The 26,008-nt window shown below is 40.3% G+C and overlaps 2 protein-coding genes across 2 annotated transcripts; both read left to right on the forward strand.

Annotated features, from left to right (window-relative positions):
- susd1 (sushi domain containing 1) lies at nt 1-21,584 on the forward strand (the record flags this gene model as incomplete). Its single annotated transcript, XM_083886816.1, has 19 exons — nt 1-495; nt 4,683-4,731; nt 5,090-5,230; nt 7,655-7,810; nt 8,550-8,702; nt 9,694-9,873; nt 12,116-12,295; nt 13,555-13,734; nt 13,819-13,998; nt 14,131-14,310; nt 15,008-15,187; nt 15,727-15,891; nt 16,014-16,108; nt 16,727-16,913; nt 17,053-17,146; nt 19,648-19,894; nt 19,980-20,019; nt 20,169-20,262; nt 21,566-21,584. 19 exons carry the CDS (start codon nt 1-3, stop codon nt 21,582-21,584), a joined length of 3,015 nt encoding a protein of 1,004 aa, XP_083742942.1.
- Nucleotides 21,585-24,172: 2,588 nt separating this feature from the next.
- zbtb26 (zinc finger and BTB domain containing 26) lies at nt 24,173-25,519 on the forward strand (the record flags this gene model as incomplete). Its single annotated transcript, XM_083887091.1, has 1 exon — nt 24,173-25,519. The coding sequence occupies one exon, from the start codon at nt 24,173-24,175 to the stop codon at nt 25,517-25,519; it is 1,347 nt and encodes a 448-aa protein (XP_083743217.1).
- Nucleotides 25,520-26,008: the final 489 nt, after the last annotated feature.

Consider the following 26,008-nt stretch of genomic DNA (forward strand, 5'->3'; position numbering starts at 1 on the left):
ATGAGCAAGTACAGAGACGGCGACACTGCCAGCATCCCTCTCTCCTCTCCAGCAGGGAGCAGCAGCGTGCAGGTCTACCATGGCTTCCAGAAAGTGGCTTTCACAGTGTATCCTGATAAAGACATTCCCACAGAGATTGGTTCCCACAGCAGGAGAGAGCAGGTCACCGACATCCTCTCTACATGCCAAGAGCAAAAGTACAGCATGAAAGACGAGAGCGTGTCCACCTGGATGATGGACACCAACAGCCAGGTCTACTCAGGGCCAGAAGACATCTCAACGGACCCTCATGAGACACTGACAGAGACTTCAACTCTGACCTTTGTGGATGCCCACACCGTGGATGAATCCACAGAGAACCACAGTCTCCACGGGGTGACGACGGTTTACCTGAAGGAGTTTGTGCTTATAGACGATGATGACGATGGGGACATGTCCCTAAGAGAGAAGACAGTCACAGACTTGTCCATCATGGATGGAAAAGCTGCTGACCTGGTTCGTGGGAGGTTGTTGTCCACGTCTAGCAGCTCAGTGTCAGACTGTAAAGACGAATCTGTGGCTCCTGAAGCAAACTCTACTGCAGGCGCTAAGACTGCACAAGACAGAAGGCGCTGCTGTTACTGCACGCTTTTATGACCCAGCACGAGGTTGTCTCCATGTCCATAGACTGGTTATGAAAATGGATGGAATCTTGAAAGAAGACATATTATGCTAAATCAAATTTTTAATCAATTTAATCCTTATATGTGGGACTCTGAAAGCCCTATCAGTTAGCAAAGTGGGAAAAAAGATGACGCGCTCATGTTTTTGTGGTCCGCCTCTGTCTAAGTACAGGAGATAAAACATGCGATGTTGACTTCCTCACTCATTGTTACGTCACAATGAGACATTCCTGGAGAGTGGAAGTCTGCGACAGTGCAGCACAGAGTTCTACACAAACTTCCCACCAGAAAGGATTTACATTTTATATATGACGGCAATGTGCCGGCAAGAGTTGGCAAATGATGGCTTTTCCGAATGCTTACTGTTGTTAGCTGCTGGAGCCTCAGTGACGTAGTTTCCTGTGTCTCATTTGCATTTAAAGAGACAGGCTCTCAAAACAGAGTGTTGTGAACAGGGCTGAACTGCTGTGGTGCTTCATCCTTTAGGTATTTTGACCAAAGCAGTCATTCATTAGGACACCAGGGAACTTAGAGAAATAGGCTATAATATGTCTACTTTAAGCACAGGAAGAGACATGACAAGTCTATCTTGTAACATATTCTGGAGCTGCTGAACTGTGAATTTCTCTGTGAGATCTATCTATCTATCTATCTATCTATCTATCTATCTATCTATCTATCTATCTATCTATCTATCTATCTATCTATCTATCTATCTATCTATCTATCTATCTATCTATCTATCTATCTATCTATCTATCTATCTATCTATCATGAACTTCAGCAAAAGGTCTTCAACGCCTCTTTGTTGAGGATGTTGAACTCAGCAGAGCTCCTTGAAGAAACAATTGTGAGCCTATTGCTCCAGTTGAGGAGAGGATGAGATGGTCATGATTTCACACAACCCACATTCCAAAAAAAAGTTGCGACTTTGTGTAAAACATAAACGACTGCAGAATGCAATTACTTACTTTTTTGCCCATAAAAAAGTTCAGTACAATGACAACTCAAATGGAGTTGTCTTTGCAAGTGCAGTACAGTTTCCCACTGGAGGCTAACTGCTGCTAATTCCTAGGTTTCACTACTCAAACCAGATGGCAATATTTATCTCCGAAACTTTCAAAAGTATGAATCATGCTATAAATAAAGAGCTTATATACCCCTATAGCCATCCCTAACTCCCCCAGGAAAATGTTTACTAACGGTAATCAATAAGTTGGCAGTTGGGTCATTTTTCCAAGGACTTCTATTCAAATTGACTTCTTTTTGCTCAATGTGGAGTCGCCCCCTGCTGGTGAAACAGACATGTCACATTCGGACGGGACTAAAATGAAAACTTTATCAATCAGGAAGATATATATTTTTTAAAATAACTAGGATTCTGAGTATGAAGTGTGTTGACTACTGCTAACGGATGTTTCCAGTTTCTCGTGTGAGAACAATTTTCCCTTTAAAGGGCCCATATTGTGCAAAATCAACTTTTTAATCATTTTAGTACTGATATTTGGGACTCAGTGGGCTATACCAGTCCCCAAAATGTGAAAAAACACGACTCAGTCATGTTTTAGTGGTTCCACTTAGTGTAAGTATAGGCGATAAAACACGCAATGTTTAAACCTATCGCGGAATTACGACATAGCGAGCATTTCACCGTGAAGGCAGAGTACTTCACAGCTCCACCGTAGCTCCTCCTTGTCCCTGTGAATTACGAGAGTGCAGGCGAGGGAGGAAGAGTGGCTGCACAGCGGAGCACAGTGTTTTACACAAACTTCCAGCCTCAGAGGACTTGTCTGTCCAGTGGATATATTTTATTTATGAAAAAAATGTTCACAAGCTTCACAAGCCCTTTGTTGTTCGTGTATGTAAATTCCTATGCTAGAAAACACCTTGAACGCACTAGTTACGTGCCTGCAGTTAGCGAGTGACATGTGTGGATCAATAATATGAAGAGCACTTGAAAGCACTGCAGAAAGATATAGATTTTGTCCTACATTTCTTCTCAACCAAAGGCTGCCTTTCTGTCGTGTTTCCACGTTCTCTCCTCACTATTGATCCACACGTCACTTGCAGCTGCAGTAACACTGGTGCATTCAAGGTGTTTTTCTAGCATAGGAATTTACATACACGCCGCGCGCCGCATTAATCATTTTTCTTCAATTCTAATGTTTTTATGAGCGCGAGAAGCCAAAATTGTGGTCACTCTATGCATTACAGTGAAATGCAGTAACAACGGGTAAACGGACATTACTATGGGGTATATGGAGTGGGGGTTGTGACGACAGTGCATGACAATAGGTGATAAGTGGCGACAGTATGGCTGTGGATAGTAAGTTAGATCGACACTCCCCTGGAAGCAGTGGGTGTGTGTTTACCTGGGTCTCATTCACATGTAAATGACCAGGCACAAAACCGAGCATTCTTAAAAGGGCTGTTTTGGCAGTGTTATTGAACTGCTATTGTGCTTCATCCTTATGATATTTTGACACACATGACATGTTCATTAGGGCACCAGGAACTAGTTTAACTTGGGGTAATAGGGTATAATATGGGCTCTTTAAGTTAAGCAAACATATTTCTTACATCTGTGGTCATTTTTTGATACTGAATAAAAAGCATGTTCCCATGAACGTTCAATCTCAATGACAGACTGAGACGATTTAGTTGGGTGCTAACATCAAATAAAGGAAGATTCCAAAAAGGTAAAAATGTGTACTTTGATCATTTATGCAGCAACTTTAACTTAGCCTAAGTGAGTTAAAGTGACAAATGATTTGTTTGTCACTTTAACTTTGTTTGTCTACCCTTGTTGATTATTGTCTTTATTGTTTTATCCATGTTGTGTATTGCCCATAATATTGTCCACAGCCACGCTTATTCAGATAAGCGGTATGTGGTTGAGGAGCCTTATGCTCTATGGATAAAAGCTCCTGCTGAGTCTTTGGGTCCAAGCTGTCAGACTGCCTAACCAAACAGGCAGTTACTGGGGTGGGAAGTGTCCTTAATGATTTTAATGGCAAGAAAAGGAGGTGGGAAATAGGCTCTATCCCTTCTTTACATTCATACATACATCTAAAACTACTATTATTATTATCATTATTATTATTATTATTATTATTATAATGGAACAGACACTGACATGTGAGGCTTTAGCTTCAGTGGTTTGAGTGACAGTGCGACTCTAGTTAAGACCCTGCTGCACAGAGAGATAACAGCTCATCACACTTATCTACTCCTCCCATGACAAACCAACTGACTTCCCTCCCCCCCAAAACACCCACTCCACATTGTGGTGTAATGTCGTAGGTCTGAAGTAGCACCAGTTAAGGTCACATTAAGCCCAATTTATACTCCTGCGTAAAGTTCTCTACGTTGGTTACAGAAACCTTTGGGAGAGCCTCGGCTGGGATTGGTCCTCTGGACAGGCTGAGACAACACTCTGTGCGCACAGAGCAGGAGCTGATCACCGCTGACAACGTCGCTGCCACACTATAAATACGTCATATCTTTAATACACGAAACAAAAAAAAACAAAAAAGGTTGAAACTAAATAAAAAGTAAAACTCATGAAATATTCAAAACTATTATAACCTTGGGACGCAACTGCAAAATAGATGTTTAAGGCAGAGCATCACCAGGGATGAAACCCAGCGTCTGGTGATGTCTATGCCTTCCAGACTTCAGGCTGTAATTGACTGCAAAGGATTTGCAACCAAGTATTAAACAATGACAGTTTGATTTATGATTGTTTAGTTTGTCCCATTACTTTTGGTCCCCTTAAAAGTGGGAGGCACATATAGAAAGTGTTGTAATTCCTACAACGTTCACTTGATTTGGATGTAAATACCCTCAAGTTAAAGGTGAAAGTGTGCAGTGTTCATTTCCCATCCATTGTAGTGGTGTATAGAGCCAAAATAAAGAGAATTGTGTCGATGTCCCAATATTTATGGACCTGACTGTAGTTCTTGAGTCACAAAGTGACACTGACAGTGTTTCTAAATGGGTGTTCCTTTCTTTCATCAGGCCAAATATAGCTGTTATCAGGCCAGCAGCATGAGTGTGCAGTTCACCAGTGAGTGTGTGTGTATAACTCAAAAGTGTCCGTCAGAGTCAGACATCCAAGCTGTTACAGGAAGACCATTGAGAAAAGAAGCGACCTCGGCTCACCCTCACACTCAGCGTCATCGTGGCCCACAAGACGGATGTGATGAAGTGAAGATGGGATGGAGAGGTTGATTGTTCCATGAAGTAAAGAGAACACTATAGGACAACTGTGAGAGGACTCACACATGGAGCAGAGCAGAGGGATGACTGTGTGCTTTTTACTCAGTGTTGTTGTTGTTGCAGGTGAGATTTTCCTTCACTGTTTCTCATTAACTGGCGTTTTGGACAGATCTTTCGATGAAGTACGATCGCTCTGTCTTTCTCAGGTACGCAAGCAGCAGGCCAGGTATTTGATGTGTGTAGCACCTGCCATGTCAGCGCCACATGTGACGACAAGCTCGACAACTCTGGCAAAGTTTGTAACTGCAAGTACGGGTTTGTTGGAAATGGAAGAACTCACTGTCAAGGTAGGAAGAAACCTGACATTATCTTATATATATATTGCTTAAGTATGATAAACTGGTTTAACAATAAGTAGTACAAACAAGAGATTGATGATTTTCATTAAAGTGTAAGACAATCATAATAAATGTATATTATAATATAATAACATTGCTGCTTGTAGTATGTTTATCATAGACGTTTAATACTGTAATATCCAGATTTACACTGACAAATAACCAAGGTCATAATAGCTCTGGAAAATTCATAAATTTTAGTTTTTATTTAGATTTGACTTTTTGTTTTTAAAATAAGTTAGTTTGAATTAGTTTGAATTGTGTGTGTTAGTAAATGCTTTTAGTGTTAGTTTTTATTAGTTTTAGTGTTAGTTAGTTTGTGATAAACTTGAAAAAAAGTTTTTTGTATCATGGAGTATGCAAGATGCAAAAAGGTCATGTAGGTCAAGGATTGTGTGTCATTATAAACCCAACAAAAGATGCCATTTTAATGTATGTCAAATAGAGCTGCAACTAACGGTTATTTTTGTAATCGATTAATCTGTCGATTATTTTCTCGAGGAATCGTTTGGTCCATAAAATGTCGGAAAATGTTAAAAAACTTCGATCAGTGTTTGTCAAACCTGGAAATTATGATGTTCTAGAATGTTTTTGTTTTTGTCCACAAACCAAATGATTCAGTTTGAATGATTTTTCTTTGTTATGTGGAGCAAAGAAACCAAGAAAATATTTACATTTAAGAAGCTAAAACAGTCAAAAATCTGGTTTTAATCATGAAAAAAGCTTCAAACCGATTATCGATTATCAACATAGTTGGCGATTAATTTAGTGATCGATTAATCGTTGCAACTCTAATGTCAAATGTATTAGGACAGATGACCATCCAGCCTTGAATCAAATATAACAGAAAATAACCTTGTGAGGACACTCGATCTTCAGGCTCTGTGAGAATGGTGAGAGAATCAGCTCACTGCAGTCAGGTGTGTGTGGCACTGATTGGTGTTGATTAGGTCCAGGTGTGAGGAGGGTTCATATAGCCTGAGTGTGCAGTGCTCTGTGCTGACTCTGTCTCACCTTCTCCCTGTGGCTTCTTAAAGGTGAACTAAGTAGTTTATAGTGTCATCTAGAGAAGAGGCTGAAATTTACAGCAAAGAACTGCTCCTCTGCTCACCCCCTCCCTTCCCTGAGCGATGCAAGTTGTCGGTGTATCTATAAACACCAACTCCAAACTTTGTGTGTGTGTTTGATGTCAGTTGCCTGTTTCGCAGTGTATAACTTGTGGTGCTGGAGAGTTTGGTGTAACTTCAGCCTTTTGTACGGTGGCCCTGAGGTGCAAAACACAAACGCAAATCACAAAACACAAATGCAAATCACAAAACACAAAACACAAGCACAAACATAAAATACAAATGCAAAACAAAACACACAAACAACAACACACAAATGCAAAGGCTGGCGTAGCTCGCTTTGTAGAGCTGTCGTCCCATGTTGAGGATACAGATCTCACCGAGTTAATGTTTTTGTGTTTGAACCATGGATGTATAATATGAACTGGATAGAGCACCGCCCCCTCTGCCTTGAAGACAATTTTTACATGGTGGCCACTGTGGGTACTGCAACAGAAAACCCCATAAAAGCCCAAAAGCCCAAAAAGCAACTTTACCATTGACCGCAATAGTAAAAGAGACGCCTGTAAAAGTGTCCACAGGACACCTCGAGACATGGACATGGGCTTTTATAGATCTTTATATGGTAGAGACACTACTGCGCATGCTCTATAGGCCCCATAACCCGGAAATAAACGCGGAAGTCAAAAAACTTTTTTGGCATATGTGCTGGGCAGCTCACTTTGTAGAGCTGCCGTTTGCATTTTGTGATTTGTGATTTTGTGTTTTGCATCTCAGGGCCACCGTACTTTTGGGTTATCAAAGGTTTCCCGGGCAGCCTTTGCCTTTCGTTTCGTATTGTCTGGGTCTCCTGGACATTTCTGGTTTTGAGTCAGCTGCTTGGCAGTGGTTGTTTAGTTAATCATTTTAGTGCTTTATATCATTAAGGAAGACTAATAGTGGCTCTGTACATTTTCATTGTTTTATTCCGTCCTTTCCAATCTATCGCTATTGCGATTTTGTGGTTATCCCTCTGGGATAACTTTGAGACACAAGCAGCTATGACAACCTATATACCAGGGGTAGGCAAAGTAATGGAGAGGGTCAGCCTGAATGAAAGGTTTGTGCTTTGATGGGCCAACTCTTATGGTTCTGTTTTCTGAATTTCTGATTCACGCAGCATGGGCAAAGTGTCTTGACCAAACTGGAGGTTCATCTAATTGAGAAGGAAACTGACACTGATGAATACAGCTTGCATACAAACAGCTAAATATATTATAATTGACATATTTTTCTCCGTCTTGTATAATATTTTTTTTCCTTCCAGATAAAGACGAGTGTCAGATAGGAACCCTTAAGATCTGTGGACAGCACACCCAGTGTCATAACACATATGGCAGTTACTACTGCATCTGTGTGTCTGGCTACAGTCCGTCGAACAACATGGGCATCTTCATCCCAAATGATGGAACCCACTGCCAGGGTGAGTGAAGGATCAAACGTAATGTTTCTTTAAAGCTCAAAACTGTGAGCCAGGTAGGGGAAAAGTGGCATTATACACACATACAGGCTTATGCGCTTTTGTGGGGACCAAAGTCCACCAACATTGCTGTTTGTCAGTGTTTCTACAGAATATAAATGTAAACGCAGCACGTGTTAAACAGCAAACATGTAGAGAAGCTTTTGGTCGCACCGAAAGTGTGCGTGTGTGTCTGTGTTCTGCATACATACATGCTTTTCTAGTGACCAGAGACCCTGATTGTCAGTGTTTATAAGGAATACACTCTTAGAAATAAGGGTTCCAAAAGTGTCCTTCTACAAGGGCTGAGGATCTACCTGGAACCATTTGCTTCTGAAAACCCTTTCTTCGGGAAAAGGGTTTTTCAAGTGTTCTTGGTAACACTAATGATTCCAGTAAGAACCATTTTGATCCAGAGAACCCTTTAAAATCCCTTTCCTGAATAAAAAGGGTTCTCCTATGAGGACAAGCCGAAGAACCTTATATGGTTCTACTTAGCACTTTTATTTCTAAGAGTGTATTAACATACATTTCCATCATTTTGGTCACAGTTTAAAACATACTATACACAAACACAGATCTGGTTTCAGTCTTTTCTGCGCCCTACACTGAACTTATTGCAGGCTGATTGTATCACTTGAATTGTGTGTGAATATTGTTGTAATAAAAAACTGTCTTTAATAACCTTTCCATAATTCTGCAGACATTGATGAGTGCAGCATCACAGGGCTCTGTGGAGAGGGAGGTTGGTGCAAGAACCTGGATGGCAGTTTTGAATGCCGCTGTCAGCTGGGATACAAAGTCCACAATGGGCTCGAGCCTTTTAATCCTCACCAAGACGAGGCTTCCTGCAGAGGTAACACTACCACTGTGCCAATTTTGAGTCTATTTAGCCAAAAAAAAAGAGTTTACTTAATGAAGAGCCTTTCGTTAGCTCATACAGGATACAATAGTAAAAGGCCTCAGCTGTAATCAGCTGACAGCCAGTTTACATCTAATCATGTTCTTTTTGCCTAAACTCGACCAAAGTTTGAAAGCAGGTGTTAAAAGGGGATTTCTGGCAGTTCTTCAATATTACCATGTGTTTTGACTGTGCAATAACAGTTTAAAGGAATTTCACTGCTCTGTATGTTTCCAACACACCTGATTCTAATAAATGGGTAGTTACCAGGCTTATTGAATGAATGAATGAATGAATGAATGAATCGTTTATTTCGGGCATGACAAGTAATCAACATCTGCACACATCAGCATTTAAATTCATACACATGACCGAAAGGGACAGCGGGAGAAGCAAAGCTTATCTAGTCCCGCCCCCATTACACAGAAAATTGTATTTCTTGTTTTTTTTCTCTTTTTTTTTTTCTTATTATCTTAACTTTCGACAATATTGACGTCGCAGCAACAATGGCATAAGGCTGCAGTTCATCTCAAGGCAGTCAACAGACTACATGCACCTCTGTACATGTGTCCTTATCGAACCGTCACGAGCGATCACAGTCTTGTGTTGTTGCCCCGGGTGTAACAACGTCACAAGCGGCCCAATCAAAAGAGTCTCTTTCAGTAGTGTCATTTTTTTAACTTCGATGGTGCGAGATTATTGCACAGCTTGTTAACAAAACAGTGCTGTCATTTTGTTGTTTCTTCTCTGGGTTCTCTATGTTATTTAATCAATGATGAAGACACTGAACAGAGTCTATGTATGACAAATAACAAGTTATATTTCATTTTTAAAGTAACCTCCTGACCGTAGTAGAACTATTACCTACAGTAAATGAAGACTATTACAATAGTAGAGGGAGAAGAGCTAAATGTAAAATGTAATTTCATGTTCCTGTCTCACTCAGTGGTTGACTGTGGTCCGCCTGTCTCAGTGGAGGACACTGTGCTGCTGTCAGTCACAGGGACGACGTATGGTAGTGAAGCTGAATTCGCCTGTGAAAAAGGCTTCATTTGGGCAGTTGGAGACAAAATATCTCTTTGTGAAGCAGATGAACAGTGGAGAAGACCAACTATGGTCTGTGAAGGTAACAATATAATAATAACTAAACTATAGTTTCCTCTGCTACCCACCCATTCATGATTATTGATCAGGATACTAACCATTGCTTGCCTAACCCATGTATTTGTTTGGTTTTTCTGTGTTTCCTAACAAGGTTAGTTCAATGCCTATCCAGTAAAATACACAATTGGGTTAATTAGATAGATTATTTCAGACCTTTATTTTACCGTGATGCAATCATGAATATTGATAAGATCTCTTAAAGGGACAATGTGTAGTATTTATGGGTTTATATAACCCAAAATCCACTTTTGTATACATATTATGTGCTCCTGCATTGTCTAGTCGCTGTATAATAGTTTTTGTTTCATTTTCGTAGTGTTTCAAAAAGTCATGTAAAATAACATGGTCGCGGGCCGCGGTTGCATAGCCACTGTGCATGTGACATGCTTTGGTCAAAATACCATAAGGATGAAGCACCACAGCAGTTCAATCACCCTGCCAAAACAGCCCTGTTAAGAACGCTCTGTTTAGTAGTATCTCTTTAGGTCCACCTTAAAAAAAGTAAAACGAAACTTAAGGGACAGGAAATGACATCAGCCACAGAGGCTACTGGGAGCTAACAGCAGTTAGCTTTTGGAAAAGTGATCATTTGCAGGCTCTAGCAGGCACGTATAATATGTATCCACTGGACAGATAAATCCTCTGAGGCTGGAAGTTTGTGTAGGACTCTGTGCTGCACTGTGGAGCCAACAATAGAACTCTTTGTGGACTTCGCGGACTTCCGGTTTTCAGATACCGTTGCCCTCGCCAGCACTCTCACATGTTTTACGGACAAAGCAGCGCTCTGCAAGACAACAATTCCAGGAATTTAGCACATTGTGACATCCCAATGAGCACGGAAGTCAACATTGCGTGTTTTATCTCCTGTACTTAGACTGAGGAGGACCACAAAAACATGAGTGAGTCATCTTTTTTCACACTTTGCTGACTGATAGGGCCTCCAGAGTCCCAAATATAAGGATTAAAATTATTAAAAAGTTGATTTTGTCCCCTTTAAGATTGAATCTAACATCATTAGCAGGTCACACATTTAAAAGAATAGTTCAGGGTTGTTTTTAGTGTGTGTATATAACGTATATGACACATTACTGTTTCCACTCAGAGGAACAGTTCGGTTTGGTACAGCACGGTACTTATTTTTGGCGTTTCTATTAGGAATAGTACCAAAATAACCAGCCTCAACTGTTCCATTCTTTGGCACCCTTCCCTTGGAGTACCAGTATAAAAGGGTACGGTAGCGTCAGGGTGGAGCTAGACCAGCTCCACAGTCAACTGATTGGGCGGCTGAAAAATGCAATTTTCTTGCAATTGTGTAAATAACCCATGGAAGTCGAGGCTAATGCCCACAGTCTATTCTCTTACAAAGCTTTAAAGGGACACTGTGTAGTATTTATGGGTTTATATAACCCAAAATCCACTTTTTTATACAGATTATGTGCTCCTGCATTGTCTAGTCGCTGTATAATATTTTTTGTTTCATTTTCGTAGTGTTTCAAAAAGTCATGTAAAATAATATGGTCGCGGGCCGCGGTTGCATAGCCACTGTTAGCAGCGAGACGCCATGTTTCTATTGGAGCCTTTAAGGACAAACGCGAGAGAACAATGAAGGCACACTATGTGGCCATCGGGCACAGCCCACACTCTGCCTACTAAGTAAAAGTACTGTTCAAATCGTAAGACTAACCAAGGGCTTTTCCGCTCAAAAACTGCACCGTACTGTACCAAACTGAAACATACCATGATGGGTTCAGTGATGAGAATTATCGTAAAATCGTGGAAATAGGATTGTTAACACACGGAGTAGATATGACACACTGGCAACCAGAAACCAGAGTCTAGATCGGGTAGATGTGTTGCAGGTGAGTGGCTCAGAAGCTCCGCCCCTCTAACCACCTAGCCTCCTGAAACATAAAGCAGAACACAATACACAGGAACACAGGAAACCAACAACTAACAAAATAAAAGACAGGAACTGACCCATGACTGTTTCTAAACACTGTTTTCAAAACTCATATTCCACTTTGATGTCTCCCACAAACTGCACTATTTTTCTCTACTGTTGTTTATGGGTAAATAATGTGGGTGCTAACATTAGCATTGAGTTCAGCCTCACAGAGTTGAGCTGCCATCATGGCTGCAAACTCTTGCACTTGTGATTTCTCTTGTACAAGATTCATGCAGCGTGTCACTACTTTGGTTCTTAGAGGTTGACTGTGGCTCCCCCCCTGTCTGCCCTCATGCTCGTATGCTGTGGAATAAGAGCTCAAAGATGGGCGCTGGTGTGGTTTATCAGTGTGACACTGGATATCATAATGGTGGAAAGGGAAATGTCTCCATTTGTGGAGCTACTGGACAGTGGGAAGAGCCGCTTGTGCTCTGCCAAGGTAGAGTATCTGCTTTATCTGGTCAATGTTTTTTGTTTTTTTTGATTTTTGGGATACATATTGTCCATATAAGCAGGTTGGTGGTACTGAACAAATTATACAAATACATACATGAGACCACAATATGAGGGGGAATAACCATAAGGAATAGAAGCATGCATACGCTGTTATTCCACCTGACTACGTCTGAAACAGGGACCATTTGCTTCAAAGTGCTTCATGCCAAGAGATTAAGATATACTGGTGCTTTTACTAAAGTTCTGGTTTTAAGGCACAAGAATTTGTAGAGATTTGGAATAAAGTAGAAATTGCCCTTCACACAACCATGTCCTCTGGAACATTTGAACTGAACAGAGCTTTGGTGACACCTGTGCCTCTGCTGTGATGAACATAAACTGTAAATTATGATACCCATATTAAGTCATTTAACCCTTACAACACAGGGCATTTAGGCTGCTTTTACCCACTATTTTAACGATTGAAAACATATTTGCTGAGGCTATAAAGATGTGCAATATATAAAATTTCACCAACACACAATTCTATGAAATTGGATTGCATTTTTGAAATTTGGAAATACGTCATATTTACAGTTCAAAGTTCACTTTACTCGTTTTTATTTTGTGACTTCTGCACAATTATCCCTAGTCCCATTTTTTTATGCGAAATAAAATCATAACTTACTGACTCAACAATACATAAGAAGATAGAAAAAAAACATTTTGTGAAGCCTAAAGATATGTCCCCATAATGTCCATATATGTGTATGAGTTGTGTATTATTCCCACAGCAATTAACCAAGGGTGCACCTGCGGCACAGATATATCACCAACACCACTTATCATGACATTTGGCCATTAAACATAAATGATCACGTTTCAAAAGTTAAACCCATCCAAATGAGTTTTTTTTATTTAGTGTGATTTCAGGAAACTGGCAAACTGGCAATTCATTATACAGATCTGGTAGATTCTAAATAATTACTGTTAAAATAGCTCTAACTTGACCTAAAAATGCAGTAAAAAGTGAAGAAGTAGAAGTATGTGCTTGCTTGACAAGTAAAAGGAGTTTAAAAAGCTAATTATCAGAAGTTTAACAACTTAACCTTAGAATTTGCTACTGTGTATGTCCATGATGATGTTATTTTATAACATATTAATAGCTATTTTTATCATATAAAATGTATAAAGAGTTTTTGTTTGTTTTTCTCTTTTAAATTCTGTCCAAAGATTTGTATGTTTGTGTACTTCCTGTCACAGCAATATTATGTGGGCGTCCTCCTATGCTGCCCAACACTGGGAAAGTGTGGAATGGCAGCTCTACCCCTGGAAGCACAGTGACTTACTACTGTAACATAGGATATAATCAGAGTGAAGGAATTAACGTGTCACTGTGCACAGTCAATGGTTCCTGGACAGAACCAAGCATCTCATGCAAAGGTAACAACCGGCTGTGTCAGTGTTTTCAAAATCAAACAATTACCACGATCTTTGTTTAAATGGGTATAATTTTCGTCCCTATAGAAATACAGTGTGGTGCGCCCCCATCTGTCCCTCATTCAGTCATGCTGTGGGGTGGAATCCCCACTGTGGGCTCTCAAGTGTTCTATCAGTGTAAATCTGGATATCACAGTGTTGGAGGGAAAAATATATCAGTGTGCACTACCAGTGGAGATTGGGATGAGGCAACTCTGCTCTGCCAAGGTGATGTTGACATTAGTGGCGTCACCTACTGAAAACCTTCTTTTAAATTGTACTTTTCAAGATGTGTGGCTCTCACACTATCAAACCCTCAGTGACCTATAATGACCTGCTGTGTTTTATTTCTCATTGTAGAAGTGGATTGTGGAGAGCCTGTTATTAAACCTCACTCTAAAATACTGTGGGACGGCATGTCTCACATTGGCAGTGTGGCGTCATACCAGTGTGATGAAGGATTTCACACCAGGGGCTGGAAAAACTACTCAGTATGTGGAGAGAATGGACTGTGGGAGGATATTGATCTGTGGTGTGAAGGTGCAATGTTTGTTGATGGATACTTTGGAAAATAAATATCATAATATTTGGTGCAGTATTAACACATACACATTTAAAGGTCCAGTGTGCGACAATAAGTGACATCTAACATTCCCTTTCCCAAGCATGTCCGGGAACTATGGTGGCCTTCACAGATCAGACAACTCTCCCCCACTCTATTGTGCTATTTCCTGTTTCTTATTCTTTAGTTTATGTATCATGTTTATGAATGTAAACCTATTCTTTTTCTGCTAACACACATCCATTCTGTTGTAGAGACATGGCAGTGCAAGATGACAGCCTCTGTAAAGCAATAATCGACATATAAAAGGCTATGAAAATGAATGATATGCTCATTCAAACATACCTATAAGGTAGTTAATTCCATTTTTGGTTTTGCTCTCTTTGCCCCCTTGTGGTTAACTGCTACTTCCATGCTTCATACTGGGCTTTACTACATGTATTATACACTTTGTGGTAACACACTGGACCTTTAAACTGTCTGAATCTGTATGATGCTTATAATAAAGTTTTTATATCCCTATAGCCACCATAGTACTCTAATTCTAATACAGAATGAATTTGTACTGTATATTTCCTTCTCTGTGTGTCACAGCTGTCAGAAGTTGAATACATGTATCCTGTATATGTATATGTTAATGGCCCACAGTCTGTGCTAATTCATGTCTGTGTGCAGAAATAAGCTGTGGCCCTCCACTAATCCTTCCCCGTACTAACCTCCTGTGGGACCGCACCAGCAGACCAGGCAGCGTGGTTTTGTATGAGTGTATGGAAGGATTTTACCAGGAGAGTGGACATAATAGTTCAGTATGTTCTTTGTCAGGAGAGTGGGGGGAAATATCTGTAAGGTGTCAAGGTACAGTGATCAAATGATACACATCAATCTGTTCAAATCTGAGGATTGCGTGTTTTGTGTATAATATACACAAAACACTCAATCCTCAGATTTTATTATAATCTATAGGATTTCACTTGTTTTTTGCAAGGAAGACAACATCATTTATCAATAACATTTTAATTGACAAAGGACAACAAATATAGTCATGATACTTATGCAGCCAAAATTAACTGCAGTATTTCAGTTTTGTGTGAGTAAATGATGTGACTCAAATACATAAATAAAAAGAAATCAAACAATACTAATCACTAATAAACTAACAACTAAATACCATACACCATTGGAATACACAGTTATAAACAGCTATTGTTACATAGATATAAGGGGATTGCACCCAGTATATGTCTGTGTTGCTGAAAATGTTCCAATGCTGCTATCTAGCCAGATTGTAAACTACACAATGATGTGTTTGGCTCAGTGATATTGTGTACCTTATTAATAAATAATAGATTACTATTATTTTTGTAGTCATTTAGGGGCACTGTTTTCTTTTTCAGCTGAATGTGGCCCAGTTCCCTTCCTCGCTAATTCAGAGGTGGTGTCGCATAAAAGGAGTGTAGTAATCCACCGCTGTGTGGATGGATATCACAGCTGGAGGGGCAGTGATGTGTCTGTGTGTGGCACCTCTGGGCTCTGGCACAAAGCTACTCTGAACTGCATCGGTGAGTAAAAGAACATGTCCACTATAATAATAATTACTGTTATAGCAGGTTCATACCCGTAAATACAGTTTCATATAAAATAACATTAAATCACTGTCTTTTGACTGCTATTTCTGCTGTAGAAATGAAGCCACCCATCAACCACTTACATATTCTCAATGAGAAATGTTTGCACTGGAGAGCAGAGAAGTATGAAGAGGATACAGAGACTTACAAGGTAACACTACACCTCATCGATCAATCAGGCTGTGATACAAAGTAATAAAGTAACCCAGAGTGCTTCACAGAATAAAAACAACCCACTCATCACAAACCTCTACCAACACATAATGCAGATAGAACTGTGGACATGCTATTATCAGTCTCAACAGTCAGTGATGAGGAAACGCTGGAGACTAAAAATGCAAATGACTGACGGACTAAAAGAAAGCACAAGAATTGTGTTAATTCAATAAATAAATGAGGCTAATAAGAGTGGAGTGATGTCATATTAAGCTAAAATAATAATAAAATAATAAAATCAATGTATCAGCAAATTGAAGGTGGTAGAAAATAAAGTAAAAGGTTCAAATAAATGTTAAACAAAGAAATAATAATCAGTTAAAAGCCAGGTTTTCAAGCTGCAGTGTGTAACTTGTTATTATTTTGCTCTGGAACATAAACAATGTAACATCATTTGTATGCTGCATCCTTAATGACCTCGCCTTTCACCATATGTCAGCAGGGATTGGCACCAGCAGCCCTGCAACCCTAATGTGGAAGATAAAGTGGTAGATGATGAATGAATGAATGAATGATTTTGTATCTTTGTGATCCTGACTGGTAATTATTCTAGGTTATATACGTGGGCACCAGAGACTACCACAGGTCATTTCACGATAGAAGGCAACAGTTTCTGAGATCCAAGACCGAGCAGCTGACAGTTTGTCTCAACCTGCTACCTGTCACAAACTACACCATCTACATCACGGCACTGTCAGCCAGATTCACAGCCACCATCACCACCAACACCAGTTTACCAGGTATCACTCTGCCTCCAACGACTCTCTCAATGTACAATCTTCAGTTTTTGACTTTGCTCTGCAGTATTAACACACAACAATTGATGCATTTCTTTTTTCATGCTAACCAATGCACAATACATGTTATACTATTTGACAGTGCCCCCTGTGCCAGTTGTTTACTACAGAGAGTTTGAGACTCCTGAACCAACTTTGAGTCTACACAGATCAGCCAACACACTGGACCTCATCAGGTAACAACAACAATGATGTGTGTAGGTTGCAAATGGCCAAAATGGATGCAAACATTCAAAAAGGCTGACTTCCTGTTGAGTTGAGGCCATGGTTACAGTCGACTTTTTTATTAGTCTTGGTCTAAAACATCTTCCCACTAAGTTTTGGGAAATTCGAAATTCACCAACGCGGCGACAGTTGTCGTGGCCACACCACTTTGTATCTGCCAAACCCTTCAACAACATTTCATCTTTGATGGGTCTAGTACAAATTGACACATTTTATATGTCAGTTCAACAAACATGCTCAGACGTGTTCGCTCATTTATTTAGGGTGCCAATCGCCAAAATGGACACCAACATTAAAAATGGCCGACTTCCTGTTGAGTTGAGGCCATGGTTACTGTCAACGTTTTTATTCGTATTGGTCTATAACATCTTCCCACCAAGTTCCTGGAAATTTGGTGAAATCAATGTTGCGCATATTTTTCCCATTAGGGGCGCTATAGAGCCCTTGAGCAACACACAGGTTCGGGACCTATGCCAATATCGCATTTTCGCCAGACCTGACCTCCATGGCAAGTTTCAGGAGTCTTTATGCATGTTAAACCCCTCAAAAATGACTGGAAAGCCACGGATATAATAATAATCTGAAGGAATAACAATTGGTTCCTCCCTACCATTCGTAGCTCAGGCATCCTTGATTTTCACGTTTTTTGGAGTAATTAAAATTTTCTAGCCCGACAGTTTTCATTAGCCCAAATAGCTCGACAGTTGAAGATTTTTAAATTCATTTACGTAGGATGTGTCTCGCAGCACTTCACTGTTTGCAAGTTTCAGGGGAGCTTGGGAGAGACATGGGGTGGCCATGTCTAATTGTGTGGGTAGGTGCATAGGACTCACTTTGGTGATACTCACGTCAGGAATACACTATCAGTAACTCAATTCGCTCTGGATTTCTACGGGCACTGCACTATGTAAGAAAAAGCACAGGAAGGTTTTCTTCGTCTCTAGGATTGATACATGACTTAGGTTTATTATATTAAAGTTAGTTAAATGAAAGCGTGGTTTACCCGGCCTACGCCTTGCTTAGGCATGCTCTATCTGGTGTTGGCTCCTCGCTCCTGTCTGAGTGCACTACTCCCTCCCCATGAATTTTCTTAACTCAACATCAACATACATATTTGTATACAAACAGTTAATGAGTATGCACACCCACGTGTGCAGACTGGTTGATTCTATCAGTCTCATTATCTCTAGGTCTGGGACTGAAGTCTCTTCTAACAATGACAGTGTGAGCACCTTTGTCTCTAACAGGATTCCGATGATTTAATTAAATTGGTCTCTCCGTCATCATTCTTTTACAATTGATAGTAGTCGTTGACTCCCTTTGTATTCTGGGGACCAACTTTTACAGCAGAAGGCAAAGGGAAAAAGCGCAACCCTGTTGGACAATATTGGTACGACCTCTAATGTTCAGCGAGATATGATTTCTTACAACTAGTTGCTTTAAATTGAAATTGGTTGGGTTTCATAGCCCTTGAATAAGTCTTTTATATGTGCTTTATTTACACAAGGTCATCATCTTGCTCTGTCATATTTCAACAGAAGCATTTTGTATTTTGAAGTGCAAGCTTATTAAATGGTTTGTATTTATATAGCGTCACTCACACATCATACATTTTTCTATCACTCATCTTTCATATCCACTCCACGCAGCTGTCCGGAGCAACGTGGGGTTAAGTGTTTAAGTGACACAGCGGCTTGTAGACTAGCGGAGCCGGGAATCGTACCCACAACCTTCGAGTTGAAAGACGTCTCGCTCTCCCACTGAGCAGATGACATGTTTGCACAAGCACACACAGATAATGAGTAGTTGCGCACTCGCAATGTCCAAAAAACAGGACAAGGTCTCAACCATAATGTTATTTTAAATATGTTTTATACTATACATTTCTAATTTTACATGGAAAATCTGTTTTTTATGTACAACTAAAGAGCTTTTTGTTTTCCTTTATTTTAAATTGTTAATACACTATTTTAACATGCAGTAAATTGTAAATAACTGTCAGATATTGAAAGTTATTCTGGAAATATGGGAAAAGCACTTACTCACAGGATAAGTCTAAAAGTCCAGGCGGAGTGAAGGAGTCATTAATTCTTACATAGTGGACCTTTACTGTTTTGGTCACATTTATTTAAAACCAAAAAACAGGGATCCAAGTTTTTGCATTTGCATTTTATGCAAGTACTGTTGACCCATCTATTTTTTCTATTTACACTAATTTCCATTCATCATGAAAGTGATGTGGATTAATATGACTAACAGAGGAACGCCCCTGTAATATTTTCTTAACAAAAACTGCTCTGTGCTGTATGTTACATTTTATTGCTCTGATTTGTTGTACGTCTGTTTTGCAACTGTTGTGTGTGAATCACTTTTACATCATGTTTAGATGTTAACATGTCTCGATCTTAGGGAGCAGTCTGTTCATTTTTTGTTCTTGCTCTTTGTCTGACAGTGTGTACCAAGTGTTTGTGCTGCCTGTAGAGGAGATTATGGTGTTCGATTGTTCCTCTCATGGAAGCCTTCAAGAATCCTCACTGTCATCCAAATACATAACTGCCCAGATCCTGGTCAAACATGTCGGGACAGAGATGAACTTTACCATTGGAGATGGACTCCACTATGAAGGCTTTTATAACGCACCTCTGGAAAATGGCAAGAATTATTATATCGTCTTACGAGCTGTCAGTCAATGGAAAACAGTAGGTGAAACTAATTGTTGTAGATACAAATGTAGTGGCTGACAAATTGATGTGAAAAATGACCTGAATGGTTTCTCTCCTGCAGGCTTTAAAAAGCTCCTGTGTCCTGTGGGCTAAAATAAGAGGTATTTCACACAACACTTTATTTAAATACAGCAGTATGATCTTTAAAATGAGAACTTCTTGAATGAGATTTACTATGTGATGACATTTAAGCAGATGAATACAGGGGCTTGATCAACAGCTAATCACATGAAGCATGTCCTTGTCCCAGGTACGTCCTATGTCCTGAAGGTTTCATCACTGTGTGCTGCAGCCTCTGTAGGACTGGCTGCCTTGGCCATTATGGGTGGATACAATTGTGTATGGTATGGACAACACACAGAAGAACCTCTGACAGATTACAGTCATACAAAGTTAATCAGTGGTCTTAAGCACTATAAGTGCTAAATATGATTTGTGTGGATTCTTAGAGTTGTGGATATTAAAGGCGCTATCTGTAACAATGTGGCCAAAAACGCTTACTACACTCAAAATCAAAACACTGCGGGCGAGTCGTGTCCGCCTCCCACTCCACCCCTCCCTTCCAGAGTCAAGGTTGCCAGAGCGGTTGACATGTAACTCCGTCAGCAACGAGCGAGGAACGAGCGTTTTATCATAAATGAGTGGTGTATGGCAGCCGCCCGCCGGGAGCAGCTACCATACCCTTCGGTGCGTCAGTACGGAAGCCCCAAATCCGAGGGAACAGTTCAAAACACAGAACTCGACAGTCGAGCTATGATGCTAACTTAGTTAGCCGAGCTGAACTTACCTGTCTAGGAGAAGAGCCCATTCTGCATCCGTTTTAAAATTCCTCTCAGCTTTAAACTCTCTCCACTATTCAAAAGCATGTCCTATATAGACCTTCGCTTTGCCGCAAACTTTATCTTGGCTTTTTGACATTCATACCGAGGTATTTTAGGTTTCCTTTCGTTTCATTTCAATTGTAGCTACGTAACTGGCAACCCATGGCTGCTCAACCGCTGAGACTCTACTGACTGCTATGATTGGTAGACGGCGGTAGGAGGCGCCTCATACCAAAACATAATTTCAAAACATAAACAAACTTTACAGTGCGGAAAATATTTTTTTTTATAATGCAAATATATATTTTTTTACTAGTTTGGTAGTATGTTATATGAACATTATTACTGGTCCTCTGTGACATATTAGGAGGATTTTATGGCCAGTTGCTTTAAATGTATTACATAATGCACCTTTAAAGGTCCGTTGTGGCTCAGTGGTTGGTCCACTCAGGCTGCCATAGAAACATAGCAACACAATGTAGTGGCCCTTGCCTACATATAAAAGCGTTATGATATAAATATTATATTATATATATATGTTCCTCACAGGTGTTAATATGTAGTGTTGTCATGTCACAGAGCCAAGCACTAAAAGAAAGTATGAAAGGAAGATAAAAGAAGAAAAAAGACATTGTACCTTTACAGCAGTGACAGCTGTAAATGTCCATCTATCTGGCTCATTCTGATACATGTGACATGATATAATGTATGTAAACATGATACTATAGTATTATGGTAGTGTAGTAATCAGAACATCTTGTACAATCAACAAATTAATTTCATTTTATTAATTCTGATATACTCCTGTTTGTTTCTATCCTTTTAGGTTCTTCAAGAAGACATGATTCCTTCTGTGCTGACATTCTGTAAAATGTGTTTTTTTGTACACGTCACTGTTTGTTCAATTTTGTAAATTATTATATTAAATATTGTCTCTGCTTTTTATTAAACTGTACAGTGTTATGTGCTTTTCCTGTGTCATAGTCATTATCATAACAAACAATAAACTACCAACAGACAATATGGGAAACAAAACTCCAAACACGTTTAGACGGATTAATTAATTAGAATTTGATGATATAATGTGTTATTCATATGAGGCATTTGAAATTAGTAGTAACTTCAGCAGGACAATGCTGAAACAATGAGTAACACAGAAGGCCTATGATTAATAATCTCACATAAAGATAAAGTATAGTTTTTACAGATTGTTTCTACACACACAAATGTAAACATATTTCATCTAATTGAGTGAACACGAGAGAGCTTTAGAAAATGTTTAAGACTTCTTTTTAAATATAGATATATTTATTGTTTTGCCATTATTATTAGTAGTAGTAGGAGTAGAAGTGGTGAATAGTAGACATTCACACTCCATACCAATAGGTGGCAATAATGAGACATTATGTAGTGTGCATACCACCAGTAAACACCAACGTGTAAGTAGAATCAACTCTTCATCAACAGGAACACACACACAGGTCAGTTGTAGTGTTGTCTTTATACTCGCTGTAAACCGTTTACACTGGTCAGTTAACAGGTCAATAACAACTTGTACTTATTGTGTCGACAAGAGTGAAGACGTACAGGAGCCTGTGAGTTATTTAGCTCCAGTGTTGTTGTGATTGCCAGTGCTGTACACTGTGGATCACTAGGCCAAACTCAGGAGACGATACTGTGAACACACAGACACAGCTCAAGTTAAGGACGGATATCTGCACTTTTCGTATTGCTGTAGTGTAACCCTGAGCAAAAAGACGCAATTCACACATTTTCCTCAATAGAGAGACTGTCACTTATTAGCGTTTGCGGAGCTAAGCTGTTACTGACAATATTTAGCTCGGGCTGCTAAAAGTACTCAACTCCGACCAGAATCTGAATATTTTCTATTAAGGTCTTGTTAAATTTAAAACTCTAAGGGACACTATAGCTAGAATAAATGATGATACTATTGACTGTAATTTGGCGTTCACACAGTTTAGCCTTTTTTTTCCTCATTTGTAGCTCGATGATGTGACCTTAGGACAGGTAGATAAGCTGTAGCTAACGCTCCGGAGATTACGCTTTGTTAATGTCAGCAAAACATTTAGATTCTGATTAAATAATATTTGACAACATTTGTTGCAGTTGTTGAAAATTACATTTAAAATGGTTAACGTTAAACTGAAGAGTCAGTGCAAACTTGCTTGTTTCAAATGGACTGTCTTATATGTAAAACTTCTGCCTCTAGCGGTGATAACTGGTACTGTAATTTGAATTGTCAATACTGGAAACACACACAGACACCATCTCTTCCCCACACTCGATGCTGTCGAGGGTTGCCAGGTTGTTTGAGGGTCCTGCACGAACCATAAATCTACAGGAGTCAACAACATGTATACATTACTTTATGTGCTGACTGTGTGTGTGAGAGAGAAACAGCACTCAAAAACGTTGTGACAGTTTGCAAGACTGAAAAGATTACGTAACTCTTTAACAGGTGAGGGTATGACAATTTGGTATAAAATGTGTATCTACCAGAGGCTTATTGTGTGCGGGGTAAGTATGAGGGGTTACCACCAAATGTTAAGCAAGCCCACAGCTTCATGAGATAATCCACATTTAGTTCAATAACAATGTTTCTCAGGGAGAGATCGAAAACAATTGGGTCCTTCAATATCTACATTATGCAATATTGTGAAAGCATTTCGCAGAATAAGGGGGAAACACTGAGGGCGGAAAACTTCTGCTGAATATGTGTGAATATTAAACCATCAGGAGATGCTGTATCATGCTACAGTGAAAGATAATAAATTCAACCTGAAACTGTATTACGCAAAGTGGAAATATGTCATACATAGAAACGCTGCTGACTTCTCTGGGCCTGAACTAATTAGAGACGGATTGAAAAACAGTGGTCAGACAAGTCCAAGTCTCAGCTTGTTCAGTTTAGGAAAAGTGGACGCTAGACACTATGTGCCAAAGATGGTAAAAAAAACTGTCCAAACATCATTGAATGTGAGATGGTACGGTGGAGCATCAGTGCATATGTAATGCAGAGGTTTATATTTATGGAATTTTGGACTGACACAACCTGTCAACATGACATCTTTTAATCCTTGTTTATTTCAGCAGAACGATGCCAGCCCTCGCTCTGCACAGGTTATAACAGTGTTTTATAGACATAATAGCATATGTGTAGTTTTAATCGAATGGACATGTGTTGTGTTTATATTTAAAAGACGAGCATTACACTTTTAATACATTTCTTTCATACAGTTCCTTTAAGTGCTTTGTAACTTATGTTGAATTTAAATAAATGAAGGTGTATGCCGGTGTAGCTGCCTGTTAAATATCCGTAGCTAAAGAAACGAAGAAGAGTTCAGAGTCTCTGTGTTTGTCCTTTACAGGTGTGTCGCTGCTGCTGCTGCCGCCACTGCTGCAGGCCTTCACTATGGCTCAGAACCAAGTGATCCTGCAGTTCCGTTTCGCCACCTTTGGCGACTCCATGCTGCAGAAGATGAACCTCCTACGACACCAGAGACGCTTCTGTGATGTCACCGTGCGCATCAACCAGCTGGAGGTCCCTGGTCACAAAGTGGTGTTTGCCGCCGGCTCTTCTTTCTTAAGAGACCAGTTCATCTTGCAGCAGGACTCCAGGGAGGTCCAGATCTCCATGATGCAGGAGGCAGAGGTGGGACAGCAGCTGCTTCTGTCCTGCTACACAGGCCAGCTGGAGTTCCCAGAGCTGGAGCTGGTGCATTATTTGACAGTGGCCAGCTTCCTTCAAATGGGTCACATTGTGGAGCAGTGCACCCAAGCCCTCAGTAAGTTCATCAAGCCTCAGGCTCCTCCACACCACCTGGAGGCCGATGCGAATAAGAGGAGGGAGAAGAATGTCGAGGGTTCTTCATCCCAGGTCCAGATGGAGCAGGAGCAGTTGCAGTCTGTTCATCATGAGAAGGAGCAGGTAGAGCAGGTTGCGGATGACAACACTGGTGACAATGACCATGATGGAGATGACTGTGATGACGACGATGACAACAACGATGATGATGATGACGACGATGATGATGTGATAATGCAGCCCACGTCTCCTCTGCAGATTTTAGGCAGACACCAAAGGCAGGGTATGATGGACAATGACATCACTATAGTAAAGGTAGAGTCCATGTCTGACGTAGCAGAAAACTCCATCACGGGTCACTTCCCTACCAGTCCGCCCGCTGCCCTCAGCTCTCCTGAACCCCAGCATTCCCTCATCAACTCTACGGTGGACAGTCGCAGCAGCGAGATGCCAGTTCCACCTGGCGTTGCCGGATACCCGCTCACTCCTCCTCCTCCATCACCTCCTGCAGAGAAACACAGTGGGCACCAGAGGAACTACGACAAGCCTCTGCAGTGGTACCACCAGTGCCCAAAGTGTGCGCGGGTCTTTCGTCAGCTGGAGAACTATGCTAACCACCTTAAGATGCACAAGCTCTTCATGTGCCTCCTGTGTGGAAAGACTTTCACACAAAAAGGCAATCTGCACCGACATATGCGCGTCCACGCCGGCATCAAGCCCTTCCAGTGTAAAATCTGTGGGAAAACCTTCACCCAGAAGTGTTCTTTACAGGATCATCTTAACCTGCACAGTGGGGACAAACCTCACCGCTGCAATTACTGTGACATGGTGTTTGCTCATAAGCCAGTTCTTCGTAAGCACCTCAAACAAATCCACGGGAAGAACAGCTTTGACAACGCAAACGAAGGCAGCCTGCACGACGGAGGGCTTGACTTTGATTTCAGCAGAATTTGAAATCTGTGGATGTTTTTATTTTAGGTCTGTTGGATAGAATCTTTTAAATGGGCATGGTTCAGATTTTCCTTCAAGTGGGACATTACTTCAATGACACTTTGATAACGTTCGGGCCTCATGTACAAATGATTGTGTCGCTTTTATACTGAAAGATGGCATACGTAGAAAAGAAAATGGAAAGATCCAGACGTATGAAATCTGAGTGAAATGAAACTGAGAGCCTGTGCACAAGCAGCACAGTCTGCCCCAGTTTGTCCCAAAAATGTAAATGACTATCAATCACCCTCTACCTTTTTCTTAAAAGACAATGGCAAATGTGGCAGCAAAGAGGGAAAAAAGTGAAAGAAAAGGAGTTCACTAAGCGTCAGACAAGAAAAGTCCTAAAAATATTTTATTTTGGAGGTATGTTCCCAAGGAAATATCAATGTCAGAGTCGTAGTGGCTGCTGTTTTTGTGACATCACCATGTCACATCAACAGAAACAAAATG

Source organism: Microchirus variegatus (assembly GCF_963457635.1).
Source record: "Microchirus variegatus genome assembly, chromosome: 3".
NCBI classification, from domain to species: domain Eukaryota; kingdom Metazoa; phylum Chordata; class Actinopteri; order Pleuronectiformes; family Soleidae; genus Microchirus; species Microchirus variegatus.